Source organism: Doryrhamphus excisus, chromosome 11, assembly GCF_030265055.1.
Source record: "Doryrhamphus excisus isolate RoL2022-K1 chromosome 11, RoL_Dexc_1.0, whole genome shotgun sequence".
Classification (NCBI taxonomy): Eukaryota; Metazoa; Chordata; class Actinopteri; order Syngnathiformes; family Syngnathidae; genus Doryrhamphus; species Doryrhamphus excisus.
Window position 1 is genome coordinate 19,880,382 of NC_080476.1, and position 21,887 is coordinate 19,902,268.

At 39.6% G+C, this 21,887-nt stretch overlaps 1 protein-coding gene across 1 annotated transcript; it reads right to left on the reverse strand.

Annotated features, from left to right (window-relative positions):
- Window positions 1–613: 613 nt before the first annotated feature.
- LOC131138852 (alanine--tRNA ligase, cytoplasmic-like) lies at window positions 614–20,570 on the reverse strand. The gene is made up of 20 exons (XM_058088148.1): window positions 20,468–20,570; window positions 17,910–18,067; window positions 17,531–17,719; window positions 17,236–17,381; window positions 15,376–15,567; window positions 15,159–15,303; window positions 14,492–14,637; window positions 14,323–14,431; window positions 14,097–14,247; window positions 13,854–13,978; window positions 12,675–12,819; window positions 12,409–12,587; window positions 10,071–10,184; window positions 9,779–9,985; window positions 7,784–7,968; window positions 7,576–7,684; window positions 7,287–7,400; window positions 3,712–3,918; window positions 3,503–3,616; window positions 614–1,329 (listed from the first exon to the last, which is right to left on the reverse strand). Exons 2-20 carry the CDS (start codon window positions 18,051–18,053, stop codon window positions 1,150–1,152), a joined length of 2,901 nt encoding a protein of 966 aa, XP_057944131.1. The 5' UTR covers window positions 18,054–18,067; window positions 20,468–20,570; the 3' UTR covers window positions 614–1,149.
- Between the last annotated feature and the right edge of the window lie 1,317 nt (window positions 20,571–21,887).

Consider the following 21,887-nt stretch of genomic DNA (forward strand, 5'->3'; position numbering starts at 1 on the left):
CGTCATTTCCTTTTAACGCCCGCCATACAGACTAATACAGGAAGTGAATACTTGAACGCTGTGCCCTTTCAAAATTAATTCCGAAATACGCCTGAACTTTTTTTTTCATTTTAATTTGTATTTTTTTTACTCAAAAAACAGATATAACACGAAATAAGGGAAGTTTAGCGTAGTAAGGCAGTAGTATGGCGAAATCATCTTCCTCATTGTAGAAAGTGAAAGTTTTTAATTAGCCAGTTAGCTAAGCAGCACTAAGAGGTGAGCATACATAAATGTAGTGTAATGATTTATTTCTATAAAATGTAAACGTTCGTGTATATATATATATATATATATATATATATATATATATATATATATATATATATATATATATATATTTGCCAGTTTAGTGTCAATATATCGGTACAACTTATTTTTTTTTGCTCCACAAATGACATTAAAACGTTAGCTTCCTTTCAAAATAAAACAAGGAACTGGTACCATCTTTTCCATTCATTTCACTTATCACTTATTAATTTCAGGCGCAAACGGATCAAATTTGATGATTCAAATTTCATCCTTGGGAGGATGAAAAAAAAAAATGTAATAAAAAAAGGTGCGGACACATGACTACGTAGATCAGTTTATTCCAATCCCTAAATGGAAAAGCAACGATGATACTAAAGAGACAATTGCATTATTTGAGCATTGAGGTGACACAGAAATGAGGTTACATGCACAGAACTTTTGAACATGACCGTTTACACACAGTACAGATGAATGATGTAGTATTTTTAGACTATTGAGATGATAGTTACAGTTCATACAAACAGCATGGATGGACGGTGCCGCTGCGATGAATTCAGATTACTTTAAGTTAGCTTATTTTTATACTAAAAAAAAATGAGGCTCAGCGGAATGAGTGGTTGGTCAGTTTGGGGTGGGAAGCATGAAGTGCAAATGTATCAAAATTCCGTGATTCCCGTCTCCGTACACACAAGCGTGGAAAAAATCAATGTAATCACAGAACATCTGCACCGCCTGCGACTTCCTGCCATCATATTATCTTACACGCGTGTGTACTTTTAAACTGAAGTGAACAAACCGACCCACTCCCGAGTGTTACATTCCCGATATTCCGCACCACTGAGCTGACTTCCCTTGCGCTCAGTTCTCCGCCAGCTTGAGGGACGCAAACTGCTGGGCCATCTGCAGCGCCTCCTGCAGGCATTGAGTGTTCCTACCCGTGGCCTGGGCCGACATGTCCTTGCCGCCCCCTTTGCCGTCCATCAGGGGGCACAGCTCTTGAACCCACTCGCTGGCCTTCAGTCCGCGGTTGGCTTTTTCCTGGGATGGAGAAGAGACGTCACATGAGCGCCGTCTCGATAATACGATAAAATACGATACGAAAATACGATAAATACCGTACTGGATTATAAGTCGCACAAGGCCAAAAATGCATAATTAGGTAGAAAAAAAACATACATAAGTCACACTGGAGTATTAGTCGCATTTTTTAAGTCACAGGAACAGCCAACCTATGAAAAAAAATGCGACTTGTAGTCTGGAAAATATGGTAAATGCCGTATTTTCTGGACTATAAGTTGCTTCGGAGTATAAGTCGCACAAGGCCAAAAATGCATAATTAGGTAGAAAAAAAACATACATAAGTCGCACTGGAGTATTAGTCGCATTTTTTTTTCTCTTTTTTCTTTTTTTTAGTCGCATTTTTTAAGTGTGACTTATAGTCCGGAAAATATGGTAAATACCGTATTTTCTGGACTATAAGTTGCTTCGGAGTATAAGTCGCACAAGGCCAAAAATGCATAATTAGGTAGAAAAAAAAACATACATAAGTCACACTGGAGTATTAGTCGCATTTTTTTCTCTTTTTTTTTGTCGCATTTTTTAAGTGTGACTTATAGTCCGAAAAATATGGTAAATACCGTATTTTCTGGACTATAAGTTGCTTCGGAGTATAAGTCGCACAAGGCCAAAAATGCATAATTAGGTAGAAAAAAAACATACATAAGTCGCACTGGAGTATTAGTCGCATTTTTTTTGTCGCATTTTTTAAGTGTGACTTATAGTCCAGAAAATATGGTAAATGCCGTATTTTCTGGAGTATAAGTTGCTTCGGAGTATAAGTCGCACAAGGCCAAAAATGCATAATTAGGTAGAAAAAAAAAACATACATAAGTCGCACTGGAGTATTAGTCGCATTTTTTTCCTCTTTTTTTTTGTCGCATTTTTTAAGTGTGACTTATAGTCCGAAAAATATGGTAAATACCGTATTTTCTGGACTATAAGTTGCCTCGGAGTATAAGTCGCACAAGGCCAAAAATGCATAATTAGGTAGAAAAAAAACATACATAAGTCGCACTGGAGTATTAGTCGCATTTTTTTTCGTCGCATTTTTTAAGTGTGACTTATAGTCCGGAAAATATGGTAAATACCGTATTTTCTGGACTATAAGTTGCTTCGGAGTATAAGTCGCACAAGGCCAAAAATGCATAATTAGGTAGAAAAAAAAAACATACATAAGTCGCACTGGAGTATTAGTCGCATTTTTTTCCTCTTTTTTTTTGTCGCATTTTTTAAGTGTGACTTATAGTCCGAAAAATATGGTAAATACCGTATTTTCTGGACTATAAGTTGCCTCGGAGTATAAGTCGCACAAGGCCAAAAATGCATAATTAGGTAGAAAAAAACATACATAAGTCACATTTTTTTTCTCTTTTTTCTTTTTTTTAGTCGCATTTTGTAAGTCGCAGGAACAGCCAACCTATGAAAAAAAATGCGACTTATAGTCTGGAAAATATGGTAAATGCCGTATTTTCTGGACTATAAGTTGCTTCGGAGTATAAGTCGCACAAGGCCAAAAATGCATAATTAGGTAGAAAAAAAACATACATAAGTCGCACTGGAGTATTAGTCGCATTTTTTTTCGTCGCATTTTTTAAGTGTGACTTATAGTCCGGAAAATATGGTAAATACCGTATTTTCTGGACTATAAGTTGCTTCGGAGTATAAGTCGCACAAGGCCAAAAATGCATAATTAGGTAGAAAAAAACATACATAAGTCACATTTTTTTTCTCTTTTTTCTTTTTTTTAGTCGCATTTTGTAAGTCGCAGGAACAGCCAACCTATGAAAAAAAATGCGACTTATAGTCTGGAAAATATGGTAAATGCCGTATTTTCTGGACTATAAGTTGCTTCGGAGTATAAGTCGCACAAGGCCAAAAATGCATAATTAGGTAGAAAAAAAACATACATAAGTCGCACTGGAGTATTAGTCGCATTTTTTTTCTTTTTTTTTTAGTCGCAATTTTAAGTCGCAGGAACAGCCAACCTATGAAAAAAAGTGTGACTTATAGTCCGGAAAATATGGTAAATACCGTATTTTCTGGATGGTGGCGTTTTTAAGTGGCAAAATGGCGGCTGAACCATGACTACATGGGGTCGCCACATTGGATCGCGTGTGTGCTGTGGAGATACATCTGATGGGAGTTCATTCACCTGAGGGACTTCACACAGGCAGACCACTTTGCCAGCATCGGGGTCCACGGCGAAGAGCATGGCGGCGGTCTGAGGAGAATTGGACTTCAGGAGCTTCAGGCACTCGTTGAGAGCCTGGGGGAGAGGAGGCGGGGTTTAGAGGGTGGAGAACGCCGAGTCTTCGTAAATCAGCGTCCTTGATGTGTCAAGGTCAAAACTAATCAACTGACTTTGGCCGAGGCGCCGGTCTCCATCTCCATCACCAGCAGTGCCTGGTTGGGGCTGCTCTCGATCACCTGCTTGGTCTTCTCCAGGACTCTCTTCTGGATGTCCGCCTTGTAGGCGCGGTCCAAGTCGTCCATGGTTTTCTTCAGGCCCTTCAGGGTCTCCCTCATCTCATCTTTCCGCCACTGGGAGATCACCGCAGTGCCGATGGACTGCACGCAACACGAGACGAGTTAGCGTTTCACGAGAGGTCTTGGCGCAACTTCAATCAATCAGTAATAATAATGAGACACATGCTAACTCGCAAACTAGAGAGCTAGCGACCTAAACGGTAGCCTTCGAGTTATTTCCTTTCAACTTAAATAGCCAAAAACTTACCACTTCCACACAGATAGGGAGGATAACTATTAACAGTTATTTAACCTTTAACATGAACATTAATCAAAACGTAATATTTTTTTTGCGCAACTGCAGGGTCTTGAGACACATGCTAACTCGCAAACTAGAGCGCTAGCGACCTAAACGGTAGCCTTCGAGTTATTTCCTTTCAACTTAAATAGCCGAAAACTTACCACTTCCACACGGATAGGGAGGATAACTATTAACAGTTATTTAACCTTTAACATGAACATTAATCAAAACGTAATAATTTTTTTTTGCACAACTGAAGGGTCTTGAGACACATGCTAACTCGCAAACTAGACCGCTAGCGACCTAAACGGTAGCCTTCGAGTTATTTCCTTTAAACTTGAATAGCCAAAAACTTACCACTTCCACACGGATAGGGAGGATAACTATTAACAGTTATTTGACCTTTAACATGAACATGAAAACGTAATCAGGGTCTTGAGACACATGCTAACTCGCAAACTAGAGAGCTAGCGACCTAAACGGTAGCCTTCACGTTATTTCCTTTCAACTTTAATAGCCAAAAACTTACCACTTCCACACGGATAGGGAGGATAACTATTAACAGTTATTTAACCTTTAACATGAACATTAATCAAAACGTAATAATTTTTTTTTGCGCAACTGCAGGGTCTTGAGACACATGCTAACTCGCAAACTAGCGCGCTAGCGACCTAAACGGTAGCCTTCAAGTTATTTCCTTTCAACTTAAATAGCGAAAAAACTTACCACTTCCACACGGATAGGGAGGATAACTATTAACAGTTATTTAACCTTTAACATGAACATTAATCAAAACGTAATAATTTTTTTTGCGCAACTGCAGGGTCTTGAGACACATGCTAACTCGCAAACTAGACCGCTAGCGACCTAAACGGTAGCCTTCGAGTTATTTCCTTTAAACTTGAATAGCCAAAAACTTACCACTTCCACACGGATAGGGAGGATAACTATTAACAGTTATTTAACCTTTAACATGAACATTAATCAAAACGTAATATTTTTTTTTTGCACAACTGAAGGGTCTTGAGACACATGCTAACTCGCAAACTAGAGCGCTAGCGACCTAAACGGTAGCCTTCGAGTTATTTCCTTTCAACTTAAATAGCCAAAAACTTACCACTTCCACACGGATAGGGAGGATAACTATTAACAGTTATTTAACCTTTAACATGAACGTTAATCAAAACGTAATAATTTTTTTTGCGCAACTGAAGGGTCTTGAGACACATGCTAACTCGCAAACTAGAGCGCTAGCGACCTAAACGGTAGCCTTCGAGTTATTTCCTTTCAACTTAAACAGCCAAAAACTTACCACTTCCACACGGATAGGGAGGATAACTATTAACAGTTATTTAACCTTTAACATGAACATTAATCAAACGTAATAATTTTTTCTGGGTACATGATACCATACGGCATCCATATCAAACTTAAACTTTCATATCAAGGCGGGGGCCTCAAAGTAGTGTCCTGCGTACCACATTTGGCCCACGGGCCGCGTGTTTGAGACCCCTGCTGAAAAGGTTATCAACCTACCCTCGGCTCCTGTAAAATAGCTGAAGTGTGAAATAAACCTCAAGAAAGTCTACTGGAGTGGAGTCGATAACGCGTCCTCGACGATCTTCTCCGCCTTTTCAAGCACAGGCTGGCTTGAGTCTACTATACTATATTTACCAACCACCTGGGATCACATCATGCGTGTCATGGTGATGTCACACGTGTATCAAACAAGCCCGTTTTGCATCAGAGGTTTGAAAGACGTGCACGCTTAGCATCGTAGTCGTCATGTCATACTCTTTGATGAACACACGTTTTGTCACGTGCTGTCACCCGATGCTCATTTTTAAACATATAATAGAGCTGGGATTTGAAAAAATATATCAATATTTCTTTTAACAATGCCAACAACCAGCATATGGATCATAGCGAGCAGGAACAGCCAACGTATGAAAAAAAGTGCGACTTATAGTCCGGAAAATATGGTAAATACCGTGTTTTCTGGATTATAAGTCGCACAAACGCCAAAAATGCATAATTAGGTAGGAAAAAAAACATACATAAGTCACTGGAATATACGTCGCATTTAAGGAAGAGCAGGAACAGCCAACCTATGAAAAAAAGGGTGACTTATAGTCTGGAAAATATGGTAAATGCCGTAATTTCTGGACTATAAGTCGCACAAGGCCAAAAATGCATAATTAGGTCGAAAAAAACATACATAAGTCGCACTGGAGTATAAGTCGCATTTTTTAAGTCACAGGAACAGCCAACCTATGAAGAAAAAAGTGTGACTTATAGTCCAGAAAATATGGTAAATGCCGTATTTTCTGGACTATAAGTCGCACAAATGCCAAAAATGCATAATTAGGTAGAAAAAAAAAACATACATAAGTCACACTGGAGTATAAGTCGCATTTTTTAAGTCGCAGGATCAGCCAACCTATGAAAAAAAGTGCGACTTATAGTCCGGAAAATATGGTAAATACCGTATTTTCTGGACTATAAGTTGCTTCGGAGTATAAGTCGCACAAGGCCAAAAATGCATAATTAGGTAGAAAAAAACATACATAAGTCACACTGGAGTATTAGTCGCATTTTTTTTTTTCTCTTTTTTTTAGTCGCATTTTTAAGTGTGACTTATAGTCCAGAAAATATGGTAAATACCGTATTTTCTGGACTATAAGTTGCTTCGGAGTATAAGTCGCACAAGGCCAAAAATGCATAATTAGGTAGAAAAAAAAAAACATACATAAGTCGCACTGGAGTATTAGTCGCATTTTTTTTTCTCTTTTTTTTTGTCGCATTTTTTAAGTGTGACTTATAGTCCGGAAAATATGGTAAATGCCGTATTTTCTGGACTATAAGTTGCTTCGGAGTATAAGTCGCACAAGGCCAAAAATGCAAAAAAACATACATAAGTCACAATGGAGTATTAGTCGCATTTTTGTTTCTTTTTTTTTTTAGTCGCATTTTTTAAGTCGCAGGATCAGCCAACCTATGAAAAAAAGTGTGACTTATAGTCCGGAAAATATGGTAAATGTGCAAGCAATGACTTTTGTTTGTTTCTTTTGGCTTTTTCATGATTTGGGACTATATTGTTTATTATGATGGATGAACTTGTCTCCCAAAACAAAAGTGAGGAAACATAATGCAAAAGTTCAAGTCCCACCTCCGTCATGTCGGCAATCTCCTTCTGCATGTCCTTGTTCGGTGCCGTCTGCTGCTTGATTTTGTCTGCCAGGGACGTGAGACTTTGGTGCAGCGAGTCCGCTTTCCTCTGGGCCTGGTGAACACAACACGACTTTGTTAGAACATTACACATAATATGTGGTCAAGAGCAAAAAAACGTGTAATAAAATATCAATTTGAGTCATCAGAAGCTGCGGAGAAGACAAGAAGTTCAACTTCTGCACAAACGAAATAAGCATGTTGCGTTCAATGTGTGTGTGTGTTCCGACCTTCTGGGCCTCGTTTCCTGTCACGGCAACAATGCGGCGGATCCCCTTGGCGATGGCCTCCTCTGAGACGATGACAAACGGAGCGGCGTGGCCAGAGTTCTGCAGATGGCTGTAGAGAACCAACATGCAACGGGACAGATGTTACAGATGTTACAGATGTTACAGATGTTAGCGCTCTGCAGGAGGTGGGTGAGGAAGGCGTACGCACGTTCCGCCGCAAAACTCGATGGAGGTGAGAGACCCGGCAGCGCTGTTGGGGTCGTCCAGCAGGTCCTGAACGGGTATGCCGATGGAGACCACCCTCACGGGGTCGGGGTAGGTCTCGTCAAAGACAGCACGCAGACCCTGGATGGCCTTAGCTTGTGCTAGCGATGCTTCCATGGCGTAAACTGGCTAAAGGAAACGAGTCCGGGAGAGAAGACTTTGTAATGAAAAATTGTTATCATTTCATATTCCAGTTATTCCTCAAAAAACATGTTTTTGATATCATGCTGTTCAAGTTTTTAACTTATCTTTTATACATTTTAAGAAATTTTAGTTTTTGTGTTACTACCCCAACCTTCCATAAGTGGGTCAAAAATGACCCGGTCAGGTTGTTTTCTTGAAATATCTTTGTAATGAAAAATTGTTATCATTTCATATTCCAGGTATTCCTCAAAAATCATGTTTTTGATATCATGCCGTTCACATTTTTAAGAAATTTTAAGAAATTTTAGTTTTTGTGTTACTACCCCAACCTTCCATAAGTGGGTCAAAAATGACCCGGTCAGGTTGTTTTCTTAAAATATCTTTGTAATAAATTTTTTTTATAATTTCATATTCCAGGTATTCCTCAAAAAACATGTTTTTGATATCATGCCGTTCACATTTTTAAGAAATTTTAAGAAATTTTAGTTTTTGTGTTACTAGCCCAACCTTCCATAAGTGGGTCAAAAATGACCCGGTCAGGTTGTTTTCTTGAAATATCTTTGTAATGAAAAATTGTTATCATTTCATATTCCAGGTATTCCTCAAAAAACATGTTTTTGATATCATACCGTTCACATTTTTAAGTTATCTTTTATACATTTTAAGAATTTTTTGTTTTTGTGTTACTACCCCAACCTTCCATAAGTGGGTCAAAAATGACCCGGTCAGGTTGTTTTCTTGAAATATCTTTGTAATGAAATTTTTTTATCATTTCATATTCCAGGTATTCCTCAAAAAACATATTTTTGATATCATGCCGTTCACATTTTTAAGAAATTTTAAGAAATTTTGTTTTTGTGTTACTACCCCAACCTTCCATAAGTGGGTCAAAAATGACCCGGTCAGGTTGTTTTCTTGAAATATCTTTGTAATGAAAAATTGTTATCATTTCATATTCCAGGTATTCCTCAAAAAACATGTTTTTGATATCATACCGTTCACATTTTTAAGTTATCTTTTATACATTTTAAGAATTTTTTGTTTTTGTGTTACTAGCCCAACCTTCCATAAGTGGGTCAAAAATGACCCGGTCAGGTTGTTTTCTTGAAATATCTTTGTAATGAAAAATTGTTATCATTTCATATTCCAGGTATTCCTCAAAAAACATGTTTTTGATATCATACCGTTCACATTTTTAAGTTATCTTTTATACATTTTAAGAATTTTTTGTTTTTGTGTTACTACCCCAACCTTCTATAAGTGGGTCAAAAATGACCCGGTCAGGTTGTTTTCTTGAAATATCTTTGTAATGAAATTTTTTTATCATTTCATATTCCAGGTATTCCTCAAAAAACATATTTTTGATATCATGCCGTTCACATTTTTAAGAAATTTTAAGAAATTTTGTTTTTGTGTTACTACCCCAACCTTCCATAAGTGGGTCAAAAATGACCCGGTCAGGTTGTTTTCTTGAAATATCTTCATCATGAAAAATTGTTATCATTTCATATTCCAGGTATTCCTCAAAAATCATGTTTTTGATATCATGCCATTCACATTTTTAACTTATCTTTATGCAACACATAATGGATGCTCACATTTTCTATTGTTGTACGGGGTCATTTTCTTTTTCAAAGATGTAAAAAAAGTGAAAAATGAAGATGTTTCTAACATGAAATCATTCTTGTGTGGTTCTAAATATAATACTAAATATCATACAAGTGATTATTATTCCTAACCAAAATGGCATGCTAAATAATTCCAAAATGGTGTCATCGGTAGCCCCCACACTGACCTTGGCATCTCGTATCATTGCACAGGCAATCTCCTCGGTGCGCCGGACCTCGCCCGTGCTCAGCGCACCTTTGGCAGTGAAGTCGAAGCGCAGGCGGTCGGAGGCCACCAAGGAGCCTCTCTGGTCTGCCTCCCCTAAAACTCCCCTGAGGGCAAAGTTGAGGATATGTGTGGCGGTGTGGTTGCTCATGATGGGTCTGCGGCGAGCCTGGAGTTGGCAGACGAGACAATTAAGAGTCGAGGGAGTCCGGGATTTTTTTTTTTTTTTTTCCGGTCGCTCCGAGCGAGCTTACCTCATCTACATGCAAGGTGACACGGTCTCCGACCTTCAAGGTTCCATAGACAGTCCCCACATGCAGAACATAGCCTCCTCTAACTTGTGTGTTCTTCACCGAGAACTCCATTTTCTGCAAAGAGTAAAAAAATAAAAAATAAATGTGGCCCGCAGGACGCTAGTTTGAGACCCCCGACTTGATATGAAAGTTTAATGTTAGTTTGATATGGATGCCGTATGGTATCATGTACCCTGAAAAAATTATTACGTTTGATTAATGTTCATGTTAAAGGTTAAATAACTGTTAATAGTTATCCTCCCTATCCGTGTGGAAGTGGTAAGTTTTTGGCTATTTAAGTTGAAAGGAAATAACTTGGAGGCTACCGTTTAGGTCACTAGCGCTCTAGTTTGCGAGTTAGCATGTGTCTCAAGACCCTGCAGTTGCGCAAAAAAAAATTATTACGTTTTGATTCATGTTCATGTTAAAGGTTAAATAACTGTTAATAGTTATCCTCCCTATCCGTGTGGAAGTGGTAAGTTTTTGGCTATTTAAGTTGAAAGGAAATAACTTGGAGGCTACCGTTTAGGTCACTAGCGCTCTAGTTTGCGAGTTAGCATGTGTCTCAAGACCCTGCAGTTGCGCAAAAAAAAATTATTACGTTTTGATTCATGTTCATGTTAAAGGTTAAATAACTGTTAATAGTTATCCTCCCTATCCGTGTGGAAGTGGTAAGTTTTTGGCTTTTTAACCTTTTCAGCAGGGTGTCTCAAACACGCGGCGCGCGGGCCAGATGTGGCCCGCAGGACACTACTTTGAGGCCCCCGCCTTGATATGAAAGTTTAAGTTTGATACAGATGCCGTATGGTATCATGTACCCAGAAAAAATCATTACGTTTGATTCATGTTCATGTTAAAGGTTAAATAACTGTTAATAGTTATCCTCCCTATCCGTGTGGAAGTGGTAATTTTTTGGCTATTTGAGTTGAAGGGAAATAACTTGAAGGCTACCGTTTAGGTGGCTAGCGCTCGAGTTTGCGAGTTAGCATGTGTCTCAAGACGCTGTAGTTGCGCAATATGTTGTAAATAAAACGTATAAATGTGACTATAGTCGTGTTTTGTCATGTCTACAGGGCTCTAATAATGCTTTGTTCATTTTAATCTGAAAAAAAAAATGTCTACCCAGCAACTATATGTGGTTTCTTAAGTTGTTATTATTTGCCATTTTATTATTATTATTATTATTATTATATTTATTTATTACTGATGATTGATTTTCTTTATTCTTGATTAATTTATTTTTCATCCTATTTTGTGTAGAAAAATAAAAATTAAGATATTTGAGAACAGTGGAATTTTTTATCAGAGCTTTTATTGTAGAAAATTGGAACCAAAGCAAGTTTTTTTAATTTTTTAGTTTTTAATAAATGCGTTTTTTGGGGTTTTTTTTTTTTTTGGAAAACCTGATGCGGCCCAGGCACGGCGGTCTAGTGGTTAGCGCGCAGACCTCACAGCTAGGAGACAAGGGTTCAATTCCACCCTCGGCCATCTCTGTGTGGAGTTTGCATGTTCTCCCCGTGCATGCGTGGGTATGAATGTGAGTGTGAATGGTTGTTTGTCTATATGTGCCCTGTGATTGGCTGGCCACCAGTCCAGGATGTACCCCGCCTCTCGCCCGAAGACAGCTGGGATAGGCTCCAGCGGTGGTAGTGAGTGAGTGAGTGAGTGAGTGAGTGAGTGAGTGAGTGAGTGAGTGAGTGAGTGAGTGAGTGAGTGAGTGAGTGAGTGAGTGAGTGAGTGAGTGAGTGAGTGAGTGAGTGAGTGAGTGAGTGAGTGAGTGAGTGAGTGAGTGAGTGAGTGAGTGAGTGAGTGAGTGAGTGAGTGAGTGAGTGAGTGAGTGAGTGAGTGAGTGAGTGAGTGAGTGAGTGAGTGAGTGAGTGAGTGAGTGAGTGAGTGAGTGAGTGAGTGAGTGAGTGAGTGAGTGAGTGAGTGAGTGAGTGAGTGAGTGAGTGAGTGAGTGAGTGAGTGAGTGAGTGAGTGAGTGAGTGAGTGAGTGAGTGAGTGAGTGAGTGAGTGAGTGAGTGAGTGAGTGAGTGAGTGAGTGAGTGAGTGAGTGAGTGAGTGAGTGAGTGAGTGAGTGAGTGAGTGAGTGAGTGAGTGAGTGAGTGAGTGAGTGAGTGAGTGAGTGAGTGAGTGAGTGAGTGAGTGAGTGAGTGAGTGAGAGTGAGTGAGTGAGTGAGTGAGTGAGTGAGTGAGTGAGTGAGTGAAGCGGTCCAGTCTCACCCAGACCCGAGCTCCAGTGGCCCCCCAAGTAAACTGAGTTTGAGACCCCTGGTGTGGAGTGAATGGCGACACTTACATCCTCTGTGCTGTCATCCTCTCGCAGCATGTAGCCTTCGTCAAATGTCTGTCCGCCCTGCTCGGCGTAGAAAGACGTCTGATCCAGGACGACGCCACATTCCTGCCCAGTAGTCACTTCGTCGCAGAAGGACCGGTCGCGACGCAGGGCCAGGACTGTTGCGGAGGTCTGCTGGAACTCTGGCAACACAAAACCAGGATGGTTAAAGTCCAAGTTAGAACTTGAAGAACTTGAGGTTTGTGTCGTCGTGTTTGGTTTGTTTGTACCGTAGCTTCCCTTTTCATCAGAAGTGTATTTGTATTTGGGAGAATCATCAGTGGCGGGAACGTTCTTGTTTCTCAGCTCTTCGATGGCGTAGATGTCCAACATGATGTGGTCCACGTCTCCGGCACCCTTACCCTGGGACTTCAACTACACAAACACACACACACACACACACTTAGCGTGTACAGTCAACTTATTTCAATCAGTTCAAATCTAGAAAAAATTAAAAATTAAAAATTAAAAATTAAAAAATGGAAAATAAAAATAAAAATAAAAATAAAAATAAAAATAAAAATAAAAATAAAAATAAAAATAAAAATAAAAATAAAAATAAAAATAAAAATAAAAATAAAAATAAAAATAAAAATGGAAAATAAAAATAAAAAATGGGGAAAAAAAATTTAAAAAAATAAATAAATAAAAATAAAATAAAAATAAAATAAAAATAAAAATTTAAAAAAAAAGAAAAAAGAAAAAAAGAAAATAAAAAGAAAAAAAGAAAATAAAAATAAAAATAAAAATAAAAATAAAAATAAAAATAAAAATAAAAAGAAAAAGAAAAAGAAAAAGAAAAATAAAAATAAAAATAAAAAGAAAAATAAAAAGAAAAAGAAAAAGAAAAAGAAAAATAAAAATAAAAATAAAAATAAAAATATGCATTCTAACCAACTCCATCTGTCTGGAATGAGTTCAACTTTTGATGCCGGAAATTCACTGGTTTTTTTGTCTCACCGTGTGTGGACTACACGGACAGATTGCTTCAATGCACTTGCTCAAGGGCGGCAGCGCTATAATTTACATTATTTGCATATTTTCAAGTGACTGAGCAAGAGTACGGTCTTATGCCGTGGAATGTCTTATGTGGACTTGGGACTTTACTGCAGGGTTTCCCCACACGCTCATTTGTGCCCGCTATAATCCAAATTGGACCGCCACAGAAGGATTTGCTGCGCAGTGTTTACACATAATGAGATCGTCTGTGAAGCCCCCCCACCCACCCGTTTAAAATGCCACAAAATGGAAAGCATACAAGTGTATTGAAGAGGCAATTTGCATGGCGAGTACTATAAATGTGTACATGTTGGTAGGTCTGCATTAAAAATGAAAGCCACGCCCCCCACCATTTGACCGCATGGCCTCTCACGCAACACGACTGGTACATCACAGTCCCTGTTCCTCACCTGTGCGGCCTTCTTCTCCTCCTCAAAGGAGACCATGTCCACCAGCATGCCTTTCTCCTCGGCGATGAGGGAGGTCAAGTCCAGGGGGAAGCCGTACGTGTCGTACAACAGCCATGCTGTGTCACCTGGATGTACAGACGAGGGGGGGGGGGGGGGGGGGGGGGCAGGGGGGGCAGCACTGTTGGACATGCACCTGAGGCCAGCAACACCCCCCCCCCCTTCAAATCAACCCTCTCTTCTCACCTGGGATGGTCTTACAGTCTCCCATACTGGTGATCTTTCTGTCAAGGATGCGGCGCCCCCTGCTGAGGGTTTTGAGGAACTGCGCCTCCTCCTCGTTAATAATGTCCTTCACAATTTCTGGGTCTTTTTTCAATTCGGGAAATGCTTCGCCCTGAAAGTACAAGACAGGTTGGCAAGAGTTATTCATAAAATCACGATCTTTTGACATTTAATAGCAAAATCTCACCAGGGACTTGACCACCACGTCGACCAGAGAGGCAAAAAATCCTCTCTGAGCGCCCAGCTTCTCGTGGGAATAACGAACGGCGCGGCGCAGGATTCTCCGCAACACGTACCTGGATGACACGGGCAATCAAAAACACGATTCACGGCGTTCCGGCGCTTCGAATTCTCACCCTCGCCCGGTGTTGTCGGGGCGGCCGCCATCCGAAAGGGCGATGGTGATGGTGCGAGCGTGGTCGGCCAGCACGCGGTAGGCCATGTCGATGCCGTCAGCGTCCTCGGCGCCGACTTTACCCGTGTATGCTCGGGCACCGGTACCCTGAAATAAACGCCACAGTCACGTTAACCACATGTCACATGACGTCTATTAAAATAACCTCAGCTACAGTGGAACGCGTTTAAAACAAAATAATCTAAGCTGATGCTGCCATTATTTAATTCTGAAGCTTATTTCTCACTGAACAGGAAGTGATTGTTTGCCCAATTTGAATGCTGTGCAACCACACAGCGGTTTCATGCTATTTAGCAATAATGACATGTACACAAGACGCAGATGCCCCTTTAAATGTAGCATGCTAACGAGCTAACTAGCTTTAAATTATTATTATTTATTCAAAATTATTTAAATTATTTGTACAAATTCCTGTTTACGCTGTACTTTGTTGTTCATTTTGTTTATTCTAAACTTAAAAAAAGGGTTTCCAACTGAGTTGGGGGAGAAAAAAAATACCACTTCCACACTGAATGGGAGGAGAACTGTTTTTTCATTATGTGATGGCGGACGTGCCATGGCTGTTCCCATCTCAGCAGACGGAATTGTCCACCGGGGTAATTGCGTACCTTCTGGATAGCTTCAAAGTAGGGCACGAAGAGGTCCGTGTCATAGTTGGACATCTTGTTCTGCAGCACGGATACCAAGCGCTCCAGACCCATCCCGGTGTCGATACTCTTCTTGGGCAGCGGTTTCAGCACGGTCTCCGACTCCCTAGCAAGAGAGGCGGAAAAATGAGAGGAAATTCTGAGGTGCAGGAAGTCTCGCTTGGTGCGTGGGCGCCACCTGTTGAACTGGATGAAGACCAGGTTCCAGATCTCCAGGACGTTGGGATCGTCCATGTTCACCAGGTGAGAGGCGTCTCGCCCGCCGATGCGGTCGTAGTGGATCTCGCTGCAGGGGCCGCAGGGGCCGGTGTCTCCCATCTCCCAGAAGTTGTCCTTCATACTGCCGGGCAGGATGCGGTCTTCCTCCACGCTGACAGACACACAGTGGACCGCCATAGATTATTTACCCGTAGGGAGCCATTTCTGAGCTGGTGAGTTATTGTAACCAGTTCGCATCTGTGTGATGCTTCAGTATTAGTTAACGCTATGCAATAAGACACACAAAATTAGAGTAGTTGATGAGGATGAAACCTAGTTCCTCAGTAACTATTCTAAATGTGTCTTAGTTCCTAAGTAACTACTCATTAGTTCCTCAGTAACTATTCTAAATGTGTCTTAGTTCCTCAGTAACTACTCATTAGTTCCTCAGTAACTATTCTAAATGTGTCTTAGTTCCTAAGTAACTACTCATTAGTTCCTCAGTAACTATTCTAAATGTGTCTTAGTTCCTCAGTAACTACTCATTAGTTCCTCAGTAACTATTCTAAATGTGTCTTAGTTCCTCACTAACTACTCATTAGTTCCTCAGTAACTACTCAGTTCCTCAGTAACTACTCATTAGTTCCTCAGTAACTATTCTAAATGTGTCTTAGTTCCTCACTAACTACTCATTAGTTCCTCAGTAACTACTCAGTTCCTCAGTAACTACTCATTAGTTCCTCAATAACTACTCTAAACATCTTAGTTCCTCAGTAACTACTCATTAGTTCCTCAGTAACTACTCTAAATGTGTCTTACTTCCACAGTAACTACTCTAAATGTGTCTTAGTTCCTCTGTAACTACTCATTAGTTCCTCAGTAACTATTCTAAATGTGTCTTAGTTCCTCAGTAACTACTCTAAATGTGTCTTAGTTCCTCAGTAACTACTCTAAATGTGTCTTAGTTCCTCAGTAACTACTCATTAGTTCCTCAGTAACTACTCATTAGTTCCAAAGTAACTATTCTAAATGTGTCTTATTTCCTCAGTAACTACTCATTAGTTCCTCAGTAACTACTCTAAATGTGTCTTAGTTCCTCAGTAACTACTCATTAGTTCCTCAGTAACTACACATTAGTTCCTCAGTAACTACTCTAAATGTGTCTTAGTTCCTCAGTAACTACTCATTAGTTCCTCAGTAACTACTCATTAGTTCCTCAGTAACTACTCTAAATGTCTTAGTTCCTCAGTAACTACACATTAGTTCCTCAGTAACTACTCTAAATGTGTCTTAGTTCCTCAGTAACTAGTCATTAGTTCCTCAGTAACTACTCATCAGTTGCTCAGTAACTACTCATTAGTTCCTCAGTAACTACTCTAAATGTCTTAGTTCCTCAGTAACTACACATTAGTTCCTCAGTAACTACTCTAAATGTGTCTTAGTTCCTCAGTAACTACTCTAAATGTGTCTTAGTTCCTCAGTAACTACTCATTAGTTCCTCAGTAACTATTCTAAATGTGTCTTAGTTCCTCGGTAGCTACTCTAAATGTGTCTTAGTTCCTCGGTAACCACTCTTTAGTTCCTCAGTAACCACTCTTTAGTTCCTCAGTAAACACTCTTCAGTTCCTCAGTAACCACTCTTTAGTTCCTCAGTAACCACTCTTTAGTTCTTCAGTAACCACTCTTTAGTTCCTCAGTAACCACTCTTCAATTGATGTGCCTTACTCATGAAATGTTTTTTGTTCGTTCCTACTTTATTTTTGTAAAGTGAGAGCGAGTACGATAACGAGCACATCAACAATGACAGAATAAACCCCCTAATTCCACAAACGCCACTCACCCGAGGGCCATCCAGATTTCTTTGCACTCCAGGTCAGCCTCCAGGCCCGCATCATCGTTCCCCCCGAAGTAGGTGACGTACAGGCGGTCTATGGAAATGCCAAACTCCTGGGTCAGCAGCTCCAAAGCCATCTTGCAGGCCAAGTGCTGAAAGGTAGCGGAGATAGTGAATGAAAGGACAGCAGAAGAAGGAATAAGAGGAGAGTTGGCGTTTTTCCCGGGCTGGTAAAGGCATCATATCGCAGCACACAGCATTATGACGATTGTTACCATTTTGACAAAAATAGTCAGCGTACCTTGAAGTAGTCGCCAAAGGACCAGGAGCCCAACATCTCAAAGAAGGTGTGATGGTACACGTCTTTGCCCACGTCATCCAGGTCGTTGTGTTTCCCTCCGGCGCGGATGCACTTTTGGGTGTTGGCGGCGCGGCGCAGCCTTGCCATGGGGTGGGAGGGGTCGATGGTGTTGAGGAAGATGGGCTTGAACTAAGAGACAGGCACAGACGGCTTGCTGAATTAATTAATGAGTTAATCGTTAAGCCAGTTAACTCATTCAATCCCAAATAAGGACAACTCGTTTTAACTGATTTTTAGCATAGAGAATACTGTGTCTTATGGCTACATAACCATGGAATCTACCACTACCCGTTATCAATAAACACACAGTGCAGCTAACCTGGTTCATGCCGGCGTTGGCGAACAGCAGCGTGGGGTCATCCAAGGGGATGGTGGACGACGAGTGCACGTACTGGTGCTCGTAGCGGCGGAAGAAGTCGATGAACTTCTGGCGGATTTGAGCTGCACTCAAAGACGAATCCATTCCGAATCAGCGCTCTGGGACAAAGAGGTGAAAAAATGTTCACGTTAAAGGTTAAATAACTGTTAATAGTTATCCTCCCTATCCGTGTGGAAGTGGTAATTTTTTTTGAAAAAAAAAAAAAAAAAAAACTTTCTTTGTAGACTTGAAAGATTCCAATAAAGAGTACAATGAGGTCACAATTACAGCGTTAAAGTGTTAAAACAGGGGTCTCAAACACGCGGCCCACGAGCCAAATGTGGCCCGCAGGACACTAGTTTGAGGCCCCCGCGTTGATATGAAAGTTTAATGTTTAATGTTTGATATGTATGCTGTATGGTATCATGTACCCGGAAAAAATTATTACGTTTGATTAATGTTCATGTTAAAGGTTAAATAACTGTTAATAGTTATCCTCCCGATCCGTGTGGAAGTGGTATTTTTTTTGGCTCTTTAAGTTGAAAGGAAATAACTCGAAGGCTACCATTTAGGTCGCTAGCGCTCTAGTTTGCGAGTTAGCATGTGTCTCAAGACAATATGTTGCGCAATATGTTGTAAATAAAAAAAGTATAAATGTGACTATAGTCGTGTTTTGTCATGTTTTTGTCATGTTTTTATTATTATTATTATTATTTTTCTGTTTTTAATAAATGCAAAAAAAATTTTTTTGGAAAACCTGATACGATTTGAATCCTTCCTTTAATTCCAATAATTGGTTCCAGATGTTAATTATTTCTAAATGGAACATTTTCAGTAGCTAGAGCTGTTAATTACATTACATTACATTATTAGAGACCTCCGGACATAAAATAACACCCCTATAGTCACTTTTACCCACATAATACCTAAAGTCGTGACATAGTAAAAGGAAACAAATAAAGAATTGCTCACGTGTGTTGCTGGAAATGAGTTCCAGGGTATTAGAGCCCTCCGGACATAAAATAACACCCCTATAGTCACTTTTACCCACATAATACCTAAAGTCGTGACATAGTAAGAGGAAATAAATAAAGAATTGCTCGTGTGTGTTGCTGGAAATGAGTTCCAGGGTATTAGAGCCCTCCGGACATAAAATAACACCCCTATAGTCACTTTTATCCACATAATACCTAAAGTCGTGACATAGTAAAAGGAAATAAATAAAGAATTGCTCATGTGTGTTGCTGGAAATGAGTTCCAGGGTATTAGAGCCCTCCGGACATAAAATAACACCCCTATAGTCACTTTTACCCACATAATACCTAAAGTCATGACATAGTAAAAGGAAATAAATAAAGAATTGCTCATGTGTGTTGCCGGAAATGAGTTCCAGGGTATTAGAGCCCTCCGGACATAAAATAACACCCCTATAGTCACTTTTACCCACATAATACCTAAAGTCGTGACATTGTAAAAGGAAATAAAATGTGGGCGTACGACAAGAAGTGACATCGGGGTCTCAAGAGTTGAGTTAGCTTAGCTTAGTTTAGCGTAGCAGTATCCCATGTAAGGGAGTACTGTGCCTGTTGTGACATAATTCAAAATAATTCAAACCCGCAGTAAAAAAAAAAACTGTTGTTCCGCCGACATAGTCTGGTGCTTGTGTGTCTCACCAAATATTACAGTATCAATTGATTTTAAAGGCATCTTCTGAATGCCTTATAATAATAATAATAATACATTTTATTTGTATAGCGTTTTTCAAAGTAATCAAAGACGCTGATGTACTCCTTGTTGTGCAAATTCCGACTTGTCAAGTACCCTCAAACGCATCACAAAGAGCAGCGTGCTGTGTTTAATGACAAGGCCCTACTAGTAGAATGCTCCTGCAGTGCTTCCATCCATTCATCCATCCATCCATTCATCCATCCATCCATTCATACAATGAGCAGCAAAAGGAAACCAAGCAGATGCAACCTGAAGGTCTCTGGAGGACCCAAGCAAACGTAAACAACCTGGACCCGGTCCTGACTACTAAACCACATGGCTGGCAACCGTGGAAGGTGAAAAACCATTGAGGTAATAGGATGGAAACTCATTACTCATTACGTCAAAATGCTAGCCACATAAACAAGACTATTATTTTAGAAGGTTTCATAAGTCGTCCAGACACCAGAAGGTTGGTAGTTCGATCACCACTACCTCCGTCCCAGTCACTTGTCACTGTCGCCCACTTTGCCTCCATTACTGGTGTACAAATAGAAGTCAATATTTGGTAGTGGGTACGAATACTTAACTTTGAATTAAAAAAAAAACATATTAGAAATAAACTAATGACGAAATAAGCAAAGTACGAGTGTCATCGGAAGCCACAACCTGACGTTAGCATGCTAACTGTTAGCTAACACACCTAGCTAGCCTACTTACTACATTAGCCCAATAGAATTTCAACTCAAAAACTTCCAACACGAAACAGCACATATTGTTAATTTCCCCTCCCAGCGAATATCGGTACTCACATAAGCCGCTAATGTCGCACTACGAGTCGGTCTCGGATCCAAATACACCGCTGACTCCCCACGCCGCTCAACCAGAAGGAAAGCTGACTGTTCGCCGACACGCCCAAAGCTATGCGCTGATTGGTCCGCGTGCAGTGACGTGACACGCAATCCTGACTCTCATTGGACGGTTTGCCTCTCAATCATCGTCGAGCCCGCCACTCCGTTGACACGAGCAGCTTTTTCTGGCTGATGCAACTGAAAAGTCTGTTTTGTCATGCCTGAATAGAAGTATTATGTATGCACTTTTATAAAGTATCTTCTATATTTTATGTGCATAATAAATATAGCACATATGTAATAAAGAGGTCAGCTTTTAATGTACTTTGTTCCCATTCACTTTTGATGAATAAAATGCAATCTGGTAGCAAGAATTTCTTTGATAGCAACAATTCTATCAACAATACTATAATGTAATAACAAATTTAAATCCATGAATAAACATTTGCATTTGGATATAAGAGACAATTTCCAGGGTAACATGGTAAACTGGGGGGAAATGCCACAATTCCCGATTACGGTGCAACGGTGTTACTGGCGTGCTTTTATTGTTGAAGGCATGACTTCACCGGTTACATCCTGTTACCGATGTTACCGAAGTGTTACCTCTGAGCAATACTCTCGCAGTACCAAAGATTGCTTTCCTATGGCAGTAAAGTTGCAAATTCACGAAAAAAAATACGGAGTTTCCACTTCCTTCAGACTCCTATTTTTCCTGACACAGTAGCACCAAATATTATGAATTTATCCTCGGAAATGTATGACTTTATTCTCGCAATTACTTTTTTACTTTATGAAAATAATGTCAGAAAGTCAGGCTTTATTCTCGTGAATTTGATTTATTTTTTCCTCACAATTTTCAGATTTTATTTTCATAAATTTACAACATTTTTCTCTTATATTCCTGACTTTATTCTGGTAAATTTGACTTTATTCTCATAAATGTATGACTTTTTTTTCTCTGAAATTTCTGACTTCTTGTAATATTACAACATTTTGCCACAAATTTACGACTTTTTTCTCGTAATTTTCCGATTTTATTCTCATAAATGTATGACTATTCTCTCGTAAATACATGACTTTTTTTTCCCTCATAATTTATGACTTTATTCTCCTGATTTTCTAATTTTATTCTCAGAAATGGCTAGGTACGACTGTATCTAAAATGTACGACTTTTTTGTTTTTTTCTCACAATTTATGTCTTTCTTGTAAAATTACAACTTCTTTTCTCGTAATTTTGCGAATTTATTCTCATAAATCTATGACTTTGTCATAATTTATGACTTCATTGTCATTTTTTTTCCTCAAAAACATACGACTTTATTCTGGTAAATTTCTGATCTTATTCTTGTAATATTATGACTTATTTTCCTGTAAAAT